The 15042-nt window shown below is 39.7% G+C and overlaps 1 protein-coding gene across 9 annotated transcripts in view; it reads left to right on the forward strand.

Annotated features, from left to right (window-relative positions):
• The window catches only part of MARK3 (microtubule affinity regulating kinase 3), a 112647-nt gene that overhangs the window by 16253 nt on the left and 81352 nt on the right, over positions 1 to 15042 (forward strand). For 8 of the 9 annotated variants that reach the window (XM_046010402.1, XM_046010403.1, XM_046010405.1 and 5 more), the window contains exon 2: positions 11265 to 11456. The exons of the other annotated variant lie outside the window; for it this stretch is intronic. In XM_046010402.1, the coding sequence (XP_045866358.1) occupies positions 11265 to 11456 (192 nt within the window). The remainder of the gene's footprint in view (positions 1 to 11264; positions 11457 to 15042) is intronic. 9 annotated transcript variants of the gene reach the window in all.

Below are 15042 nucleotides of genomic sequence, written 5' to 3' on the forward strand. Positions count from 1 at the left end.
ATATCTTCTTTAGAGAAATCTTCCAAGTCCTTTTGCCCATTTTTTAATTGGGTTGTTTTTTGCTCTTGAGTTGTATGAGTTCTCTGTGTGTGTGTTTTTTTTTTTTTTTTTTAAGATTTTATTTATTTATTTGATAGACAGAGATCACAAGTAGTCAGAGAGGCAGGCAGAGAGACAGAGGAGGAAGCAGGCTCCCCGCTGAGCAGAGAGCCCGATGCGGGGCTCGATCTCAGGACCCTGAGACCATGACCCGAGCCGAAGGCAGAGGCCTTAACCCACTGAGCCACCCAGGCGCCCCCTCTGTGTGTTTTGGTTATTAACTCCTTAATAGATATTTAGTTCGCAAATGTTATCCCATTCTATACGTTGTCTTTTCACTTTATTGATGCTTTCTTTTGCTCTGCAGAAGCTCTTTAGTTTAATATAGTCCTGCTTGTTTATTTTTTATTTTATTGTTTGTGCCTTAAGTGTCATATCCAAAAAATCATTACTGAGACCCATGCCTCAGGAGCTTTGTTCAGGTCTTACATTTAAGTTTTTAATCCATTTCAGGTTAATTTTTGTGAGTGTTATAAGATATATGAGTCCAGTTTCATTTTTTTACATGAGTAGCCAGTTATCTCAGCATCATTTATTGAAGAGATGGTCTTTTCTCCATTGAGTATTCTTGGCTCCCTTGTCAAATACTAGTTGACTGGATATGCTTGGGTTTATTTCTGGGCTCTCCGTTCTGTTCTTTTGATCTGTTTACTTTTATGCCTTTATTGTACCATTTATTATCATAATATATCTTTATAGTATAGTTTGAAACCAGGAGTCGTGACACCTCCTGCTTGTTTCCTTCTCCACATTTCTTGGGCTATTTGAGGTCTTTTGTGGTTCCATATAAATTTTAGGAGTGTTTTTTTCTACTTCTGTAAGAATGCCATTGGAATCTCGATAGATTGTATTGAATCTACAGATGGCTATTAGTAGTATTGACATTTAACAGTATTAATTCTTCCAACACATGAACACAGGATATTTGTGTTGTCTTCAGTTTCTTTCTTTGGTGTCTTACAGTTTTCAGTATGGAGATCTTTCATATCTTTAATTTACTCCTAAATATTTTATTCTTTTTGATGCTGTTGTAAATGGGATCGATTTCTTTCTTTTCAGAAATCTCATCGTTAGTGGTGTTACCTGAGTGGTTCAGTTGGTTAAGCGGCAGGCTCTTGATTTTGGCTTAGTTCCTGATCTGAGGGTCATTAGATCAAGCCCTACATTGGGCTTCAGGTTCAGCACAGAGTCAGCTTGAGATTCTCTCTCTCCCTCTGCCCTTCCCTTGCTTGTGATTTGTGATTTATAATTAATTAATTAATTAACTTTTTAAAGATCTCATTGTTAGGGATGCCTGGGTGTCTCAGTTGATTTAAGCATCTCCCTTTGGCTCTGGTCATGATCCTAGGGCCCTGGGATTGAGTCCTGTGTCGGGCTCCTTGCTCAGTGGGAATCCTGCGTTTCCCTCTGCCAGCTCCTCCCCCTGCTTGTGCTCGCTCTCTCTGACAAATAAATAAAAATCTTTGAAAATAAAAAATCTTACTGTTAGTTTATAGAAACACTACTGCTTTTTAAATTCAATTCTGTATCTTGCAACTTCACTGAGTTCATTGATTATATTAATATTGATTATATCCCAACAGTTTTTTGGTTGAGTCTTTAGGGTTTTCTGTATCTGGTGCTTTGCCAGGTAGATACAAGGACAAGACTGGTATCTGGTGCTTTGCCAGATAGATACAAGGACAAGACTGGAGCCATATTTACTACGGTAAAAAAATAAAAGTTAAAAAATCATGTCTTTTTTTTCTTCAAGATTTTGTTTTAAAAGTAATCTCTCCACCCAGTGTGGGGCTTGCATTTACAATTTACTCCTGAGATTGAGAGTCATGTGTTCTTCCAGGCACCCCTATAAAATCATATCTTTTGCAAATAGAGATTATTTTACTTCTTTTCCAATTCTGATACCTTTTTTTTTCCTTGACTGATTGTTCCCATTAGGACTTCTGGTACTTTGTTGAATTGGAGTTTTGAGAGTGGGTACCCTTGTCTTGTCCTGATCTTAAAGGAAAAGCTTTTTATCCTTTCACCATTTATTATGATGTTAGCTGTAGTTCTCACGTATATTAGCCTTTTTATGTCAAGATAATGTTCTTTCATTGCCTAATTTGTCAAGAGTTTTCGCCATAAGTGGATGTTGACTTTAAGTCCAGGATTTTGTTGGATGCCTTTTCTGTGTCTATCAAGATGATCATGCGATTATTTTCTTTTACTGTTAATGTGGTATATCACATTGATTGATATGCCAAATTATCCTTACATCCCAGTGATAAATCCCTCTTGATCATGGTAAATGGTTCTTTCATTTTGCTGCTGAATTCAGTGTGCTAATATTGAGAATGGAGAATTTTTGCATCATATTCATCAGGGATATTGGCCTCTTGGTTTTTTTTTTAGTAGTGTCCTTTTCTGCTTAAACCTGATTTAAGTCGGCTTCTCGAGTTTCAGGTTGATGGTTTCCCAGATAGACATAAAGACAAGCCTGGAACCATATTTATTATGGTAAATTAAAAATAAAATTTGGTGTGTACCTTAGGTATATTCTCATTTGTATCTCTTGGTTGTATGATTTATGTTTGATGACTCTTACATGTGGACTTTTTTTAAGAGAAAAACTAATATGTATAACATAATATGGAATGCGTTCCCCATTCATTTTTCTTATTGCTTCTTACATTAGCATTGATAGAGCCCTATAACAGTTAGTAATACTTCGGCCTAAAGTAAAAAACCCTAACATAATGGCTTAACCAAATAGGGATTTGCTTTTCTCACAAAAGACATCTAGGGAGCTTCTAGCTTTGGTTCAGTAGTATAATAATATTGGAGTTGGTGGTTTTTATTTTCATTTTTTTTTTTTTTTTAAGATTTTATTTGACAGAGAGAGAGACAGTGAGAGAGGGAACACAAGCAGGGAGAGTGGGAGAGGGTGAAGCAGGCCTCCCTTGGAGCAGGGAGCCCCATGCAGGGCTCAGATCCCAGGACCCTGGGATCATGAGAAGGCAGACACTTAACAACGGAGCCACCCAGGCGCTCCTGGACTTGGTAGTTTTTTTTAAAAAAAAAAAAAAAAACCTTTGTCTTTTCTTTCATGTTTGAGACCTTATGGCTACAGGATAACTTCTACATCTTCAGTTATGGTTGTATTTTGAAGGCACGAGAAAGGAGAAAGGGACCGTACTAGCGTATCTGTTTCCCTTTATGAGAAACAAAAGATTTTCCCGGAACCCACCCCCCCCCATGGCCTTCATTAATGAGAACTGGCCAGAACCAAGCCATATGGTACATCTAAGTTTGAGAAAATAATTATTTAATTGGCCTTGTAGCCTTGCCAGACACATCCAGGTTCTTTTGGTAATGAAGAAGGGAGAATTTAATATTGAGTAGGTAGCTATATTGTTTGCTCCATTCTCTAATATATCACCTGGAAAATTAAATGTTTTGCATTAGAGTTTTTAGTTTGAAAATGGACACTTTATGAATTTGTTAATAATTTCCTGTCCTTGGCTTTTGCTTCTGATTATTTTCAGTAGCAGTGTCTGTAATCTCATTTTCATGCTTGCTGAAGCGCTGTAAGCTCAAATCCATGGGACAGAGGTTTCGGGACTCCCTTAATCTTTAAGAACTAAATTTAACAGCTTTGAGTACCAGTTACATGCCTAGTGCTGCCATACAATATTGTAATATGAATAATGAAGGATCCTATAACTTTTTATTTTTTTGGTCCTCGAGTTGTTTACTGGCTGGCTCCTTAGGGAGAAGGGGGGAAAAAGCCTATGCATGAACTAATTGGCTAATAGTACAAGAATTTAGAATTATTTGTTAAAATGATTAGTATCGGGGCGCCTGGGTGGCTCAGTGGGTTAAAGCCTCTGCCTTCAGCTCAGGTCATGATCCCAGGGTCCTGAGATCGAGCCCCGCATCGGGCTCTCTGCTCAACGGGGAGCCTGCTTCCCTTCCCCTCTCTCTCTCTCTCTCTCTCTCTCTGTCTGCCTCTCTGCCTGCTTGTGATCTCTGTCTGTCAAATAAATAAATAAAATCTTAAAAAAAAAATGATTAGTATCCACACTGAGTGCCATAAGATTAGAGATTTTTTTTTTCCTTTAGGGTCACTGATAGAAGCATGGGAAGAATAAAATGAAGGCCAAGTAGAAGCACTACCAACTGTTACAGGGCCATATCAAACTAATGTAAGAAGCAATAAGAAAAAGAATGGGGAATGCATTCCATTTTATGTTGTACCTGTTATTTAAAAATGTGTCCATGTATAAGAGCCATCAAATTTAAATAATTATGTAACTGGAAGACACAAATGAGGATATACCTTAGACACACATACACCCCCAGAAATTATCTTTAATTTTTTTTAACATAGTAAATACGATTCCAGGTTTGCCTTTCTACCTACCTGAAAGCACCAACCTGAAATTTGAGAAGTCTGCTTAAGAAATAAGTTTTAACTGGAAAAGGACCCTACTAGAAGACCATAGGCCAATATCCCTGATGAATACATTGCTTCTGTTTTGAGAGGTGTTTGTTGTTTCTTGTTTTTTTTTTTTTTTGAGAGAATTTTTTTTTAAGTTAAACACATTAGAATTTTTTTTGTTAAGATTTCATTTTTAAGGGGTACCTGAGTAGCTCAGTTGGTTAAGTCTCTGCCTTCAGCTCAGGTCATGATGCTGGAGTCCAGGATGGAGCACTACTTCAGGCTCTCTGCTACCCCTCTACCTTTCCCCGTGCTCCTGCTCTCTCACTCTCTCTTGCTCTCTGTCTCAAATAATAAAATCTTTTTTTCCCCAAGATTTCATTTAATTATTTGTCAGAGAGATAGAGAGCGCACGCACAAGTAGGCAGAGTGGCAGTCAAAGGCGGAGAGAGAAGCAGGCTCCGTGCCGAGCAAGGAACCTGATGAGGGACTTGATCCCAGGACCCTGGGATCATGACCTGAGCCGAAGGCAGCAGCTTTACCGACTGAGCCACCCAGGCGTCCCTCAAATAATAAAAATCTTTTTTTAAAAAAGATTTTGGGGCACTTGGGTGGCTCAGTCAGTGAAGTGTCTGCCTTCTGCTCAGGTCATGATCTCAGGGTCCTGGGATTGAGCCCCATGTTGGGCTCCCTGCTCAGAGAAGGAGGCTCTCTGCCTCTTCTCCTGCTGTTGCCCCTGCTTGTGCTCTCAAATGAATAAACAAAACTTAAAAAAAAAAATTATTTATTTTTTTTAAAGATTTTATTTATTTATTTGACAGAGAGATAGCACAAATAAGCAGAGCAGCAGGCAGAGGGAGAGAGAAGCAGGCTCTCCGCTGAGCAGGAAGTCGGATATGGGGCTCGATCCCAGGACCCTGGAACCATGACCTGAGCTGAAGGCAGCTGCTTAACCAACTGAGCCACCCAGGCGCCCCCCAAAAAAGATTTTAAAGTAATCTGTACACCCAACATGGCGCTCTAACTCACAACCCCGAGATCAAGAGTCCCGTGCTTTACCAACTGAACCAGCCAGGCACCATTAGATTTTTTAAATTTAAGGACTTTATGTTAAGGAAACATCAAACTAAATATACTAAGTTTAACTCTCTTGTAATTTAATAAGCATTATATATTTCACTCTGTTGTCTGAGTTTATAGGCTAATGGGGGAAATAGAAGTTTCTTTTGGGTTTGTGTTATGATTGTTTATTTGCATGAGTATATTAGTTTGGTATAAATGAGTATATTAGTTTAGGTTGAGTTATACTGTGATAACATACACAATTCAAATTCTAGTGGATTAATGCAGTGAAAACCTTTGTTTATACAGTTTGCCAGAGGGCTCATTGGCTCCATGAAGATTGAGCTCCCTGCCCAGGCCAGTTTGGTCCTGTGGCCTTCCTTGTGCCTTTGGGCAATGCTCAGGATTTAGGAGAGCAGAAAATGGTTGGAGTCAAGCACCAGCAGTTAAGTGCTTCTGCGTGGGAATGCCATGTCACTTTCACTTACATCCCATTGGCTAAACTTAGGCACATGGCTGTGCCAACTCAAGTGAGGGAAGCCGGTGTGAGTTCCTTTGTGAAGTCAGACTCCTCCACAAACCCAGAAGCTAAAGAGTCAATATGTTGGATAATAGTATTGTCTACAACAAAGTAGCATAATATAGATAGATACAAAGTACCTCCGGAACCCAAAGGAAAAGAAAAAAAATCTGATGGGTTTCAGGAAGAGTCATGGAAAGCTTCATAAAAACAGTAACAAATGATCCAAAGATAAAGGAATGAGTAGGGTTTTCTTAGGTTTGAAGAGAAGAAAGGGCACTCAAACTGAGGGACCGGACCGTGCTACAGAATAGTGGATGCTGTAGCCTGAAAGGAAGAACAGATTAGATCACAGAGGACCTGGAATTCTTTTCCCATTCATTCAGAAACAATGTACTGCACAGCTGCTCTGTGCCAGATACTGCTCCCAAGTTCTGGGAGTATCTGATAATGAACAAAACAGACAAAAATACTTGTCCTTCTGAAGGTTACATCTAGTGGATGCTAAAGAGGTACTCTTTTATCATAAGTAGGTTGGGAAGTAAGAATAAGCAAAGGTATAAACTTTGGATGTCGGTGCATTTTAAGATTCTTTTAATACTCCTATTTTACGTGCAATAGAAGACAGTTGATTTGCATGTGTTAATATTTTGTCCATTTAACTGTGCCTCACTCTAGAAAATAATGCATGAAAAGCTGGATTTATAAAACATTTAAATTAGAAAATAATTTTTACATTACAAAAGCTTTTTAACCCAAATTTTGGATAGTAATATAATTTTTTTTTTAATTTATTTATTCATGAGGGACAGAGAGGCAGAAGTAGAGGGAGAAGAGGCTCCCCTCAGAGCAGGGAACCTGACGTGGGACTTGATCCCGTGGGATCATGACCTGAGCCAAAGGCAGATGCTCAACCAATTGAGCCATCCAGGCACCCAGATAGTAGTATAATTTTAATGACTGTATTTTCATTGTGTAAATAGTAAAACCACTTGACATGTAGCTCATGGGGACAGATTTTTTGTTTTATGCACCGCTGTGTTTCCAGTACCCAAAACATAGCCTGGCACATACATACATAAAATCTGGGGTGCCTGGGTGACTCAGTCAGTTAAGCAGCTGCCTTCAGTTCAGGTTGTGATTCCTGGGACTGAACCTTGAGTTGGGCTCCCTGCTTAGTGGGGAGTCTGCTTCTCCCTCTGCCCTCCCCCTACTCATGTGCCTGCACACGCACGTGCTCTCTCTCAAATAAAGTCCTTTTTTTTTTAAGTTTAAAAAATTACCGTATCATCACTCAGTAAATATTTGAATGAATGAATGAATGAATGAATGAAGAAAAGTTCGATTTGGAAGATAGAAAAGAGAAATTTCCCATAATCTAAGCATCTGAACACTAGAGTGATAGTATTGTATTATATGTTATAGTCATTCTAATACTTACTAAGTCCCTGCTCTGTGCCAACTACTGTTCTAAGATCTAAAGAATAGTAAGTTACTGTACCCATTTTCTTGAAACTTAAATCTAGTTTGGAAATAAACGATAACAAACATGATCACCAAATTTTTTTTAAGACTTAATTTATTTGAGAGAGAGAGAGGGAGTGCATGTATGCCTTTGTGGGCTTGCAGGGTTGGGAACAGAGGGAGAGAAACTTTAAGCAGACTCCCTGCTGACCTCAGAGCCTGACCAGGGCTGTATCATACCACAGCCCATGAGATGAGCTGAGCTGAAACCAAGAGAGTGATGCTTAACGAGCTGAACCACCCAGGTACCTCACCAGAATTCTTTTACAACTATACTCCAGAGGTGCCTGGGTGGCTCAGTCATTGAGCATCTGCCTTCGGCTTAGGTCATGATCTCAGTCCTGAGATTAAGCTCCACATTGGGCTCCCCGCTCAGCGGGAATCCTGCTTCTCCCTCTCATGCTTCTCCCTCTCTCACTCCCCCTGCTTGTGTTCCCTCTCTCACTGTGTCTCTCTGTCAAATAAATAAATAAAATCTTTATAAATAAATAAATAAAACCATACTCCATTTGATATACAAAATTGCATTACAGCAGCACATTTTTTAATTCTTATTTTTATTTATTTATTTTTAAAAAGATTTTATTTATTTGACAGAGAGAGAGAGATCACAAGTGGGCAGAGAGGCAGGCAGAGAGAGACGGAGAAGCAGGCTCACCGCAGAGCAGAGAGCCCGATGCGGGGCTCGATCCCAGGACCCTGAGATCATGACCTGAGCCGAAGGCAGAGGCTTAACCTACTGAGCCACCCAGGTGCCCCAGCAGCACGTTTTATTTACAAGTGTACCTGTTTTGTGTGAAGCTCTCCTCTTATAACTTAGTTGCTGTTTTAGTTTTATTTCTTTGATAAACAGATCCTCATTTATAAATAGGCTATTTCTCCAAAGTTCTTATTTGGAAATTAGAATCCTTTTTGTTATAGGAACAGTATTACAAATGACTTACATTTGTAGCTGGTTCATAAAAGCCTATTTTACTTAAAATAATACATTGACAATAAAAACAAAAAAAACTGTGTGCATGCAGTATTATATCATAATTAAATAAAACAGAAGTGAACCTATCCTAAAACCTGGTACGTGAGGGAGAAATGTTTAATTAGAGGATATGAGAAAGTAGATGGAGTTTAACAGGGAAATTCTGAAAAACGTCTCTGAAGACTTCAGAAGCTAGTTGCACAAATGCTTAAGCTTTCACTTTAGAACACTCGTTCTTCCTTGACATGTATGCTTGTCAGCTGGATTCAGGCTTGTTTTGATCTAGTAGTGAGAGTACCAGGAGAAAGAAGGGACATTTTCCTGGATAAAAAGAAAAGAGAAAAGAATGAAGATTTCCTGTGTATGTATGAGTACTGGGAGAGAGAGCAGTGCCCTGAGAGGCCAGAGCATCCTTCGTGTGGGGCAAAAGGAAGCACGAAGCAGCTGGATGTTTATACATGCAGGATTGTACACACTGGATGTTTGTAATTCTAGTACCTTTCTATTTAATATGCTTAGAAGTATGTATGATTTGTTTTACTTTTATGGAGCATATTGAGTATTCATCTAACATTTATCAAGGACCACATAGTCTAGCTGGGGTTTTTTTTTTAAGTTTTTATTTTATTTTATTTGTTTTTAAAAATTTTATTTATTTATTTGATAGAGATCACCAGTAGGCAGAGAGGCAGGCAGAGAGAGAGGTGGGAAGCAGGCTCCCTGCCAAGCACAGAGCCTGACATGGGGCTCAATCCCAGGACCCCAGGATCGTGACCCAAGCTGAAGACAGAGGCTCTAACCCACTGAGCCACCCAGGCACCCCTAAAGTTTTTATTTTAATTCCAGTTAATGTATGGTGTTATATTAGTTAAAGGTGTATGATATAGTGACTCAACAATTCCATATATGACCCGGTGCTCATTGAACCAGGCGTGCCCCCTAATCCCCATCACCTTTTCCCCCACTCCCTCACCCACCTCCCCCCGGTAACCATCAGTTCTCTGTAATTAGGAGTCTGTTCTTGGTTTGTCTCCCTGTCTCTCTCTTCCCCCTGCCCTTTACACATCTGTGGATTGGAATTCCTTAAATTCCACATATGAGTGAAATCATATGGTATCTGTCTTTCTCTGACTGACTTTGCTTTGCATTTATGCCCTCTAGATCCATCCATGTTGTTGCAAATAACAAAATTTCATTCCTTTTTATGGGTGAATAATATTTCATTGTGTGTGTATGTGTGTGCGTGTATCTCTTTTTTTTTTTTTTTTTTTTTGAGGTTTATTTATTAGAGAGCAGTGGAGGGTGGAGCAGAGGAAGAGGGAGAAGTGACTCCCCGTGAACAGGGAACCTGACACGGGGCTCACTCCCAGGACTCTAAGATCATGACCTGAGCTCAACGGACTGAGCAGTAGATGCTCAACAGACAGAGCTGCCCAGGTACCCCTGTATCTCCTTTATCCATTCATCAGTCCGTGGACATCGGGCTGTTTCCACATCTTGGCTATTGGAAATAATGCTGCTCAATAATAGGGATGCATGTACCCCTTTGCAGTAGTGTTTTTGTTTTTTGAGTGTAAATACCGAAGTAGTGTGATTGCTGGGTCATAGGGTAGCTCTATTTTTAACTTTTTGAGGAACGTCCGCACTGTTCTCCAAAGTGGCTGCACCAGTGTGCATTCCCACCAGCAGTGCATGAGGGTTCGCCTTTCTCCATGTCCTCATCAACACCTGTTGTTTCTTGTATTGTTGATTTTAGCCTTCTGACAGGTGTGAGGTGATATCACATTGTAGTTTTAATTTGAATTTCACTGATGATGAGTCATAATGAGCTGCTTTTCATGTGTCTGTTGGTCATCTGTATGCCTTTGGAGAAATGTCTGTTCATGTCTTTACATTTTTTTAAAAACTGGATTATTTGGGTTTTGGGTGTTGAATTTGATAAGTTCTTTATATATTTTGAATACTAACTCTTTAACAAATACATCATTTGCAGATATCTTTTCCCATTCCGCAGGTTGCCTTTTAGTTCTATTGAATGTTTCCTTTGCTGCGCAGAAGTTTTATATTTTAATGTAGTCCCAGTTATTTATTTTTGCATTTGTTTCCCTTGCCTCAGGGGACCTGTCCAGGAAAAAGTTGCTACAGCCTCTGTCAGAGAAGTTAATTGCCTGTGCTCTCTAATGGCTGCTTCTTGAAACACATTATTTTGAATTACTGTTAGCAGCATAGTGTAGAAAGAAATTGGGGATACAGATTCTCTTTGGATCTTTCACTAAATAGTGATGTGGCCCTGAATAAATCACAAAAATCTCCTCCTCTGGTGAGGGATCATATGTACAGGTGCACTTAATAGCTGATGGACAGGTTACATTCTTTATGACTGTAAGGCAGTCTTGTTACTCCTATTTTATGTTGCAGCCACATACAGAAAATATCTCATTTCCTTCTGAACACCCACTTCAACCCTTGATATTTTTCTTCTCAGCATTTTCTTTTCCTCATAAATTTAGATCATGTTGGGCAAATTCCTTTAAAGTGCTAGATGCATTAAGATTAAAAATAAAGCAGTAATGTTTTGTTTCTGCAACTAGGGGCTCTTAAAATTTGGCAAGTACCATGTGTTCTCTCATTTCCTTATTTTTGTGTATGTTATATTGTAGCACACGTCACATGGAGATGGGCGGCCAGAAGTTACCTCTCGCACTGGGCGCTCTGGAGCTCGGTGTAGAAACTCTATAGCTTCCTGTGCTGATGAACAACCTCACATCGGAAACTACAGACTGTTGAAAACAATCGGCAAGGGGAATTTTGCAAAAGTGAAATTGGCAAGACACATCCTTACAGGCAGAGAGGTAAATATTAAGCCTAATTTCTCTTATGACACCAACTCTATTTAGTTCCATATGAGAGAAAGAGGAAGATAATGTATATATTTGAGTTAATTTCTAAGCTATTTATTGTTTTTAAGAACAAGAAACTTATATACTAATTATCTGGGAGTTCTTTTGCTTTTTCATTTCTTTAAATGAAGTATTAGATCAAATATTTGAATGAGCTTTTGCCTTAAAAAATGGGTAGTGTCTTGTTCGTATTGAGTGTGAACCTCTGCCACCAGAGTAAAAATTGCTCTGAACTTCATGTATAAGCTCATAGTACTTGCAAATCAATAGTGTTGTCTGTTCTTATAGATTTTATCATAAAGAAGTTTCTCATTTCCCCAAATAAACTTTTCTCAAAGCTTATGTTTGATTGGTTGTTGTGTAGGAAGGCATATGCTTTCCCGACTTTTGTGGTGATTGGCTTTCTGTTCAGCTCCGTTCTGTATTTATCAAAAATACATTGGTTACAACTACTAAATTGACTCCCTTCTGTTCTACATGTACAATACAGAACGTGTTTTGCTTCTGTGACTTCTTTCATTTAGATCTTTATGCCTGCTCTTCCCTCTGCTTAAAATACACTTCACCCTTTTGTGTGGGTCACTTCTGGGAAGGAGTTGTTGACAGACTTCCTTTTCCCAGACATGGGACTCAGGTTAAAAATCCTGGTACTTCCCCTAAGATAGCATGCTTTATATTATATTGGAGCTGCTTATTTCCCAGTCTTTCCCCTCCAGGCTTTAAGGCAAATATCCATACTTAATGCAGTGTTTGGCACATAGTAGGTGCTTAATAAATGCATGTTGAATGATTGTAAGGTACTTTTGTTTTTTGTTTTTTTTTCTTTAAAGATTTTATTTATTTATTTGATAGAGATCACAAGTAGGCAGAGAGGCAGCAGGCGGGGGGGGGGTAGGGGGAAGCAGGCTCCCTGCTGAGCAGAGAGCCCCAGGTGGGGCTCAATCCCAGGACCCCAAGATCATGACCTGAGCCGAAGGCAGAAGCCCAACCTACTCAGCCACCCAGGCACTCATAATGGTACTTCTTTTATTTTTTTAAAGATTTTATTTATTTATTTGTTAGAGAGAGAGAGTGCGTGACCACAGGCAGACAGAGAGGCAGGCAGAGGCAGAGGGAGAAGCAGGCTCCCTGTTGAGCAAGGAGCCCGATGTGGGACTCGATCCCAGGACAGTGGAATCATGACCTGAGCCGAAGGCAGCCGCTTAACCAACCTAGCCACCCAGGCATCTCCCATAATGGTACTTTTGAAGGAACATTATTTTTTTAAAATATTTTATTTATTTATTTGTCGGAGAGAGAGAGAGCTCAAAGCGGGGGTAGAGGGTGGGGGGGGGTGACAGGCAGAACAGGCAGAGGGAGAAGCAGTTTCCTGCTGAGCAAGGAACCCAGTGTGGGACTCCATCCCAGGAGCCCGGGATCATGACCTGAGCCAAAGGTAGACACTTAACGGAGCCACCCAGGCACTCCAGAAAGAAGCTTTTTGAAGACATGTTTTCCCTGTACCAAAGCCTCCTGATAGGTGTGCCAAGACATTATTACAGATGTGTTGTGGTAGTGATGCTTGCAGCCCACCATGCCTAGGGCTGCTGGAGCAGGACTCTGGGCCAGCCATTCCGTCAGTAAGCAGCCTCTTTGCTGCAGTGTGCCTGATGGATATTCTTATTTTCTGTGTGTGCTGGGAGCTGAAGAAGTTTGGGAACCACAGGTCTGCACTAAGTGGAGTTACAGACTTTAAAAGTTCGCCACTTCATGCTTCAGATCACCTTTAATGACAAATCCCTGGTTAGTACTTGTTGAGTTACCTAGCTTGCTCTAGAGTCAGGAGAAGCATGAGCGGGTGGGGCTTTCCTTGCTGTCCTTGATCAGAACTTTCCAAAACAAGGCTAAAACCTCTTGAGTTTAGTCCCCACCAATTCTACGTGGTTACTCGGCCAGTTTCCTTACATGGGCACCTGGTAGGTTGGAAGAGGAATGGGACAGACAGACCCTCTACCCTTCTCCTTAGCTGCAGTTTGGCCCACTGTGTTTGTACCTAGTAGGTTCTTTCTCCAGAAATCTGGAATCTGACTAGCAGAGTGGCTTAATTTAAAATTTTTCTGTTCTTTTCTTCCCTAAACTTTTAATTAAGCCATTTTACTCTACTTTTTTGTTTTTGCCCTATTGTAGATATTAAGCAGAATCATGAAAAATATAAACATTATATTTCTATATTATAGAAATTTATTATATAGGAAGTACAAGTTCCTTGAGATTTCTCTCCTCAAAAGGAAATCAGCAGTTTCAGCAGTTTGGTGTATATTCCCACAGTTTTTTATAGAGACATCAGCTTTTTGTTTATTTTAACAAAGGGACTCATGGATAGAACAGTCATTTTCTTAGCAACATACTTGACCATGTCTGAATCTTAGTGCTCATAGATCTGACACATTCTATTTCCAGTGTGTGCTGTTGCCATGGTTTATCCCCTGTCAGCGGGCATTGAGTGGTTTCTGATTTTTTCCTGCTGTAAACATCTGCAGTGAACAGTCCTTTTTTTTTTTTTTTTTTAATATTTTTTATTTATTTGACAGAGAGAAATCACAACTAGGCAGAGAGGCAGGCAGAGAGAGAGGAGGAAGCAGGCTCCCTGCAGAGCAGAGAGCCTGATGTGGGGCTCGATCCCAGGACTCTGGGATCATGACCTGAGCTGAAGGCAGAGGCTTTAACCCACTGAGCCACCCAGGCGCCCCTGCAGTGAACACTCCTTAACATAACTGTCTGCTCGTGTTAAGAGTGTTTCTGTAGGATAAACTCCAAGAAGTGGGTGTCTTAGGTCAAAAAGGATGAATATTTGACATTGTAATAGGTACTGCTAAATTGCTTTTGAGAAAATATCAGAATACTTTATTATACTACCACACTGAATGAAAGTATCCATTCTTCTACACCCTCACTGATACTATGTAGACAATTCTTATCTGAGGGACAAAAAGTTGTATTTTTTAAAAACTTGCTTCCTTTTGATAACTAGATTGATGATATTTTCATCATTCATATTTGCTTCTTAAAATAAGTTTCCCGTTTGTATCCTTTATCCATTTTTCTTTTCTCTTTCAAATCTTAGTGATTGGGATGCCTGGGTGGCTCAGTCAGTTAAGTGTTCGACTCTTGGTTTCAGCTCAGGTCATGATCTCATGGTTGTGGGATTGAGCTCCCTCTTGGGCTCTGTGCTCAGCTGGAAGTCTACTTCAGATTCTCCCTCCCTCTCTCTCAAATAAGTAAATAAAAGTCTTTAAAAAATTAATAAATCTTAGTGATTTAAACCCATTATGTGTTTCATGCATCAGTCTGATCCGTCTGGGTTTCATGACTTGCAGAAAGGTTTACTTTGTCCGAAGATCTAAAACATGGTTCTGTATCTTCTTCAAACACTCCTATGGCTCACGTTTGGATGTTTCATTCATTTGGTATATATTTTGGGGGATTAGTATGAAGTGTAGGGATCAAACTTTTTTTTTCCCATGTGGATTACCACTTGTCCTGGGATCATCTGTCTTTT

Source organism: Meles meles, chromosome 6, assembly GCF_922984935.1.
Source record: "Meles meles chromosome 6, mMelMel3.1 paternal haplotype, whole genome shotgun sequence".
In the NCBI taxonomy this organism is placed as follows: Eukaryota; Metazoa; Chordata; class Mammalia; order Carnivora; family Mustelidae; genus Meles; species Meles meles.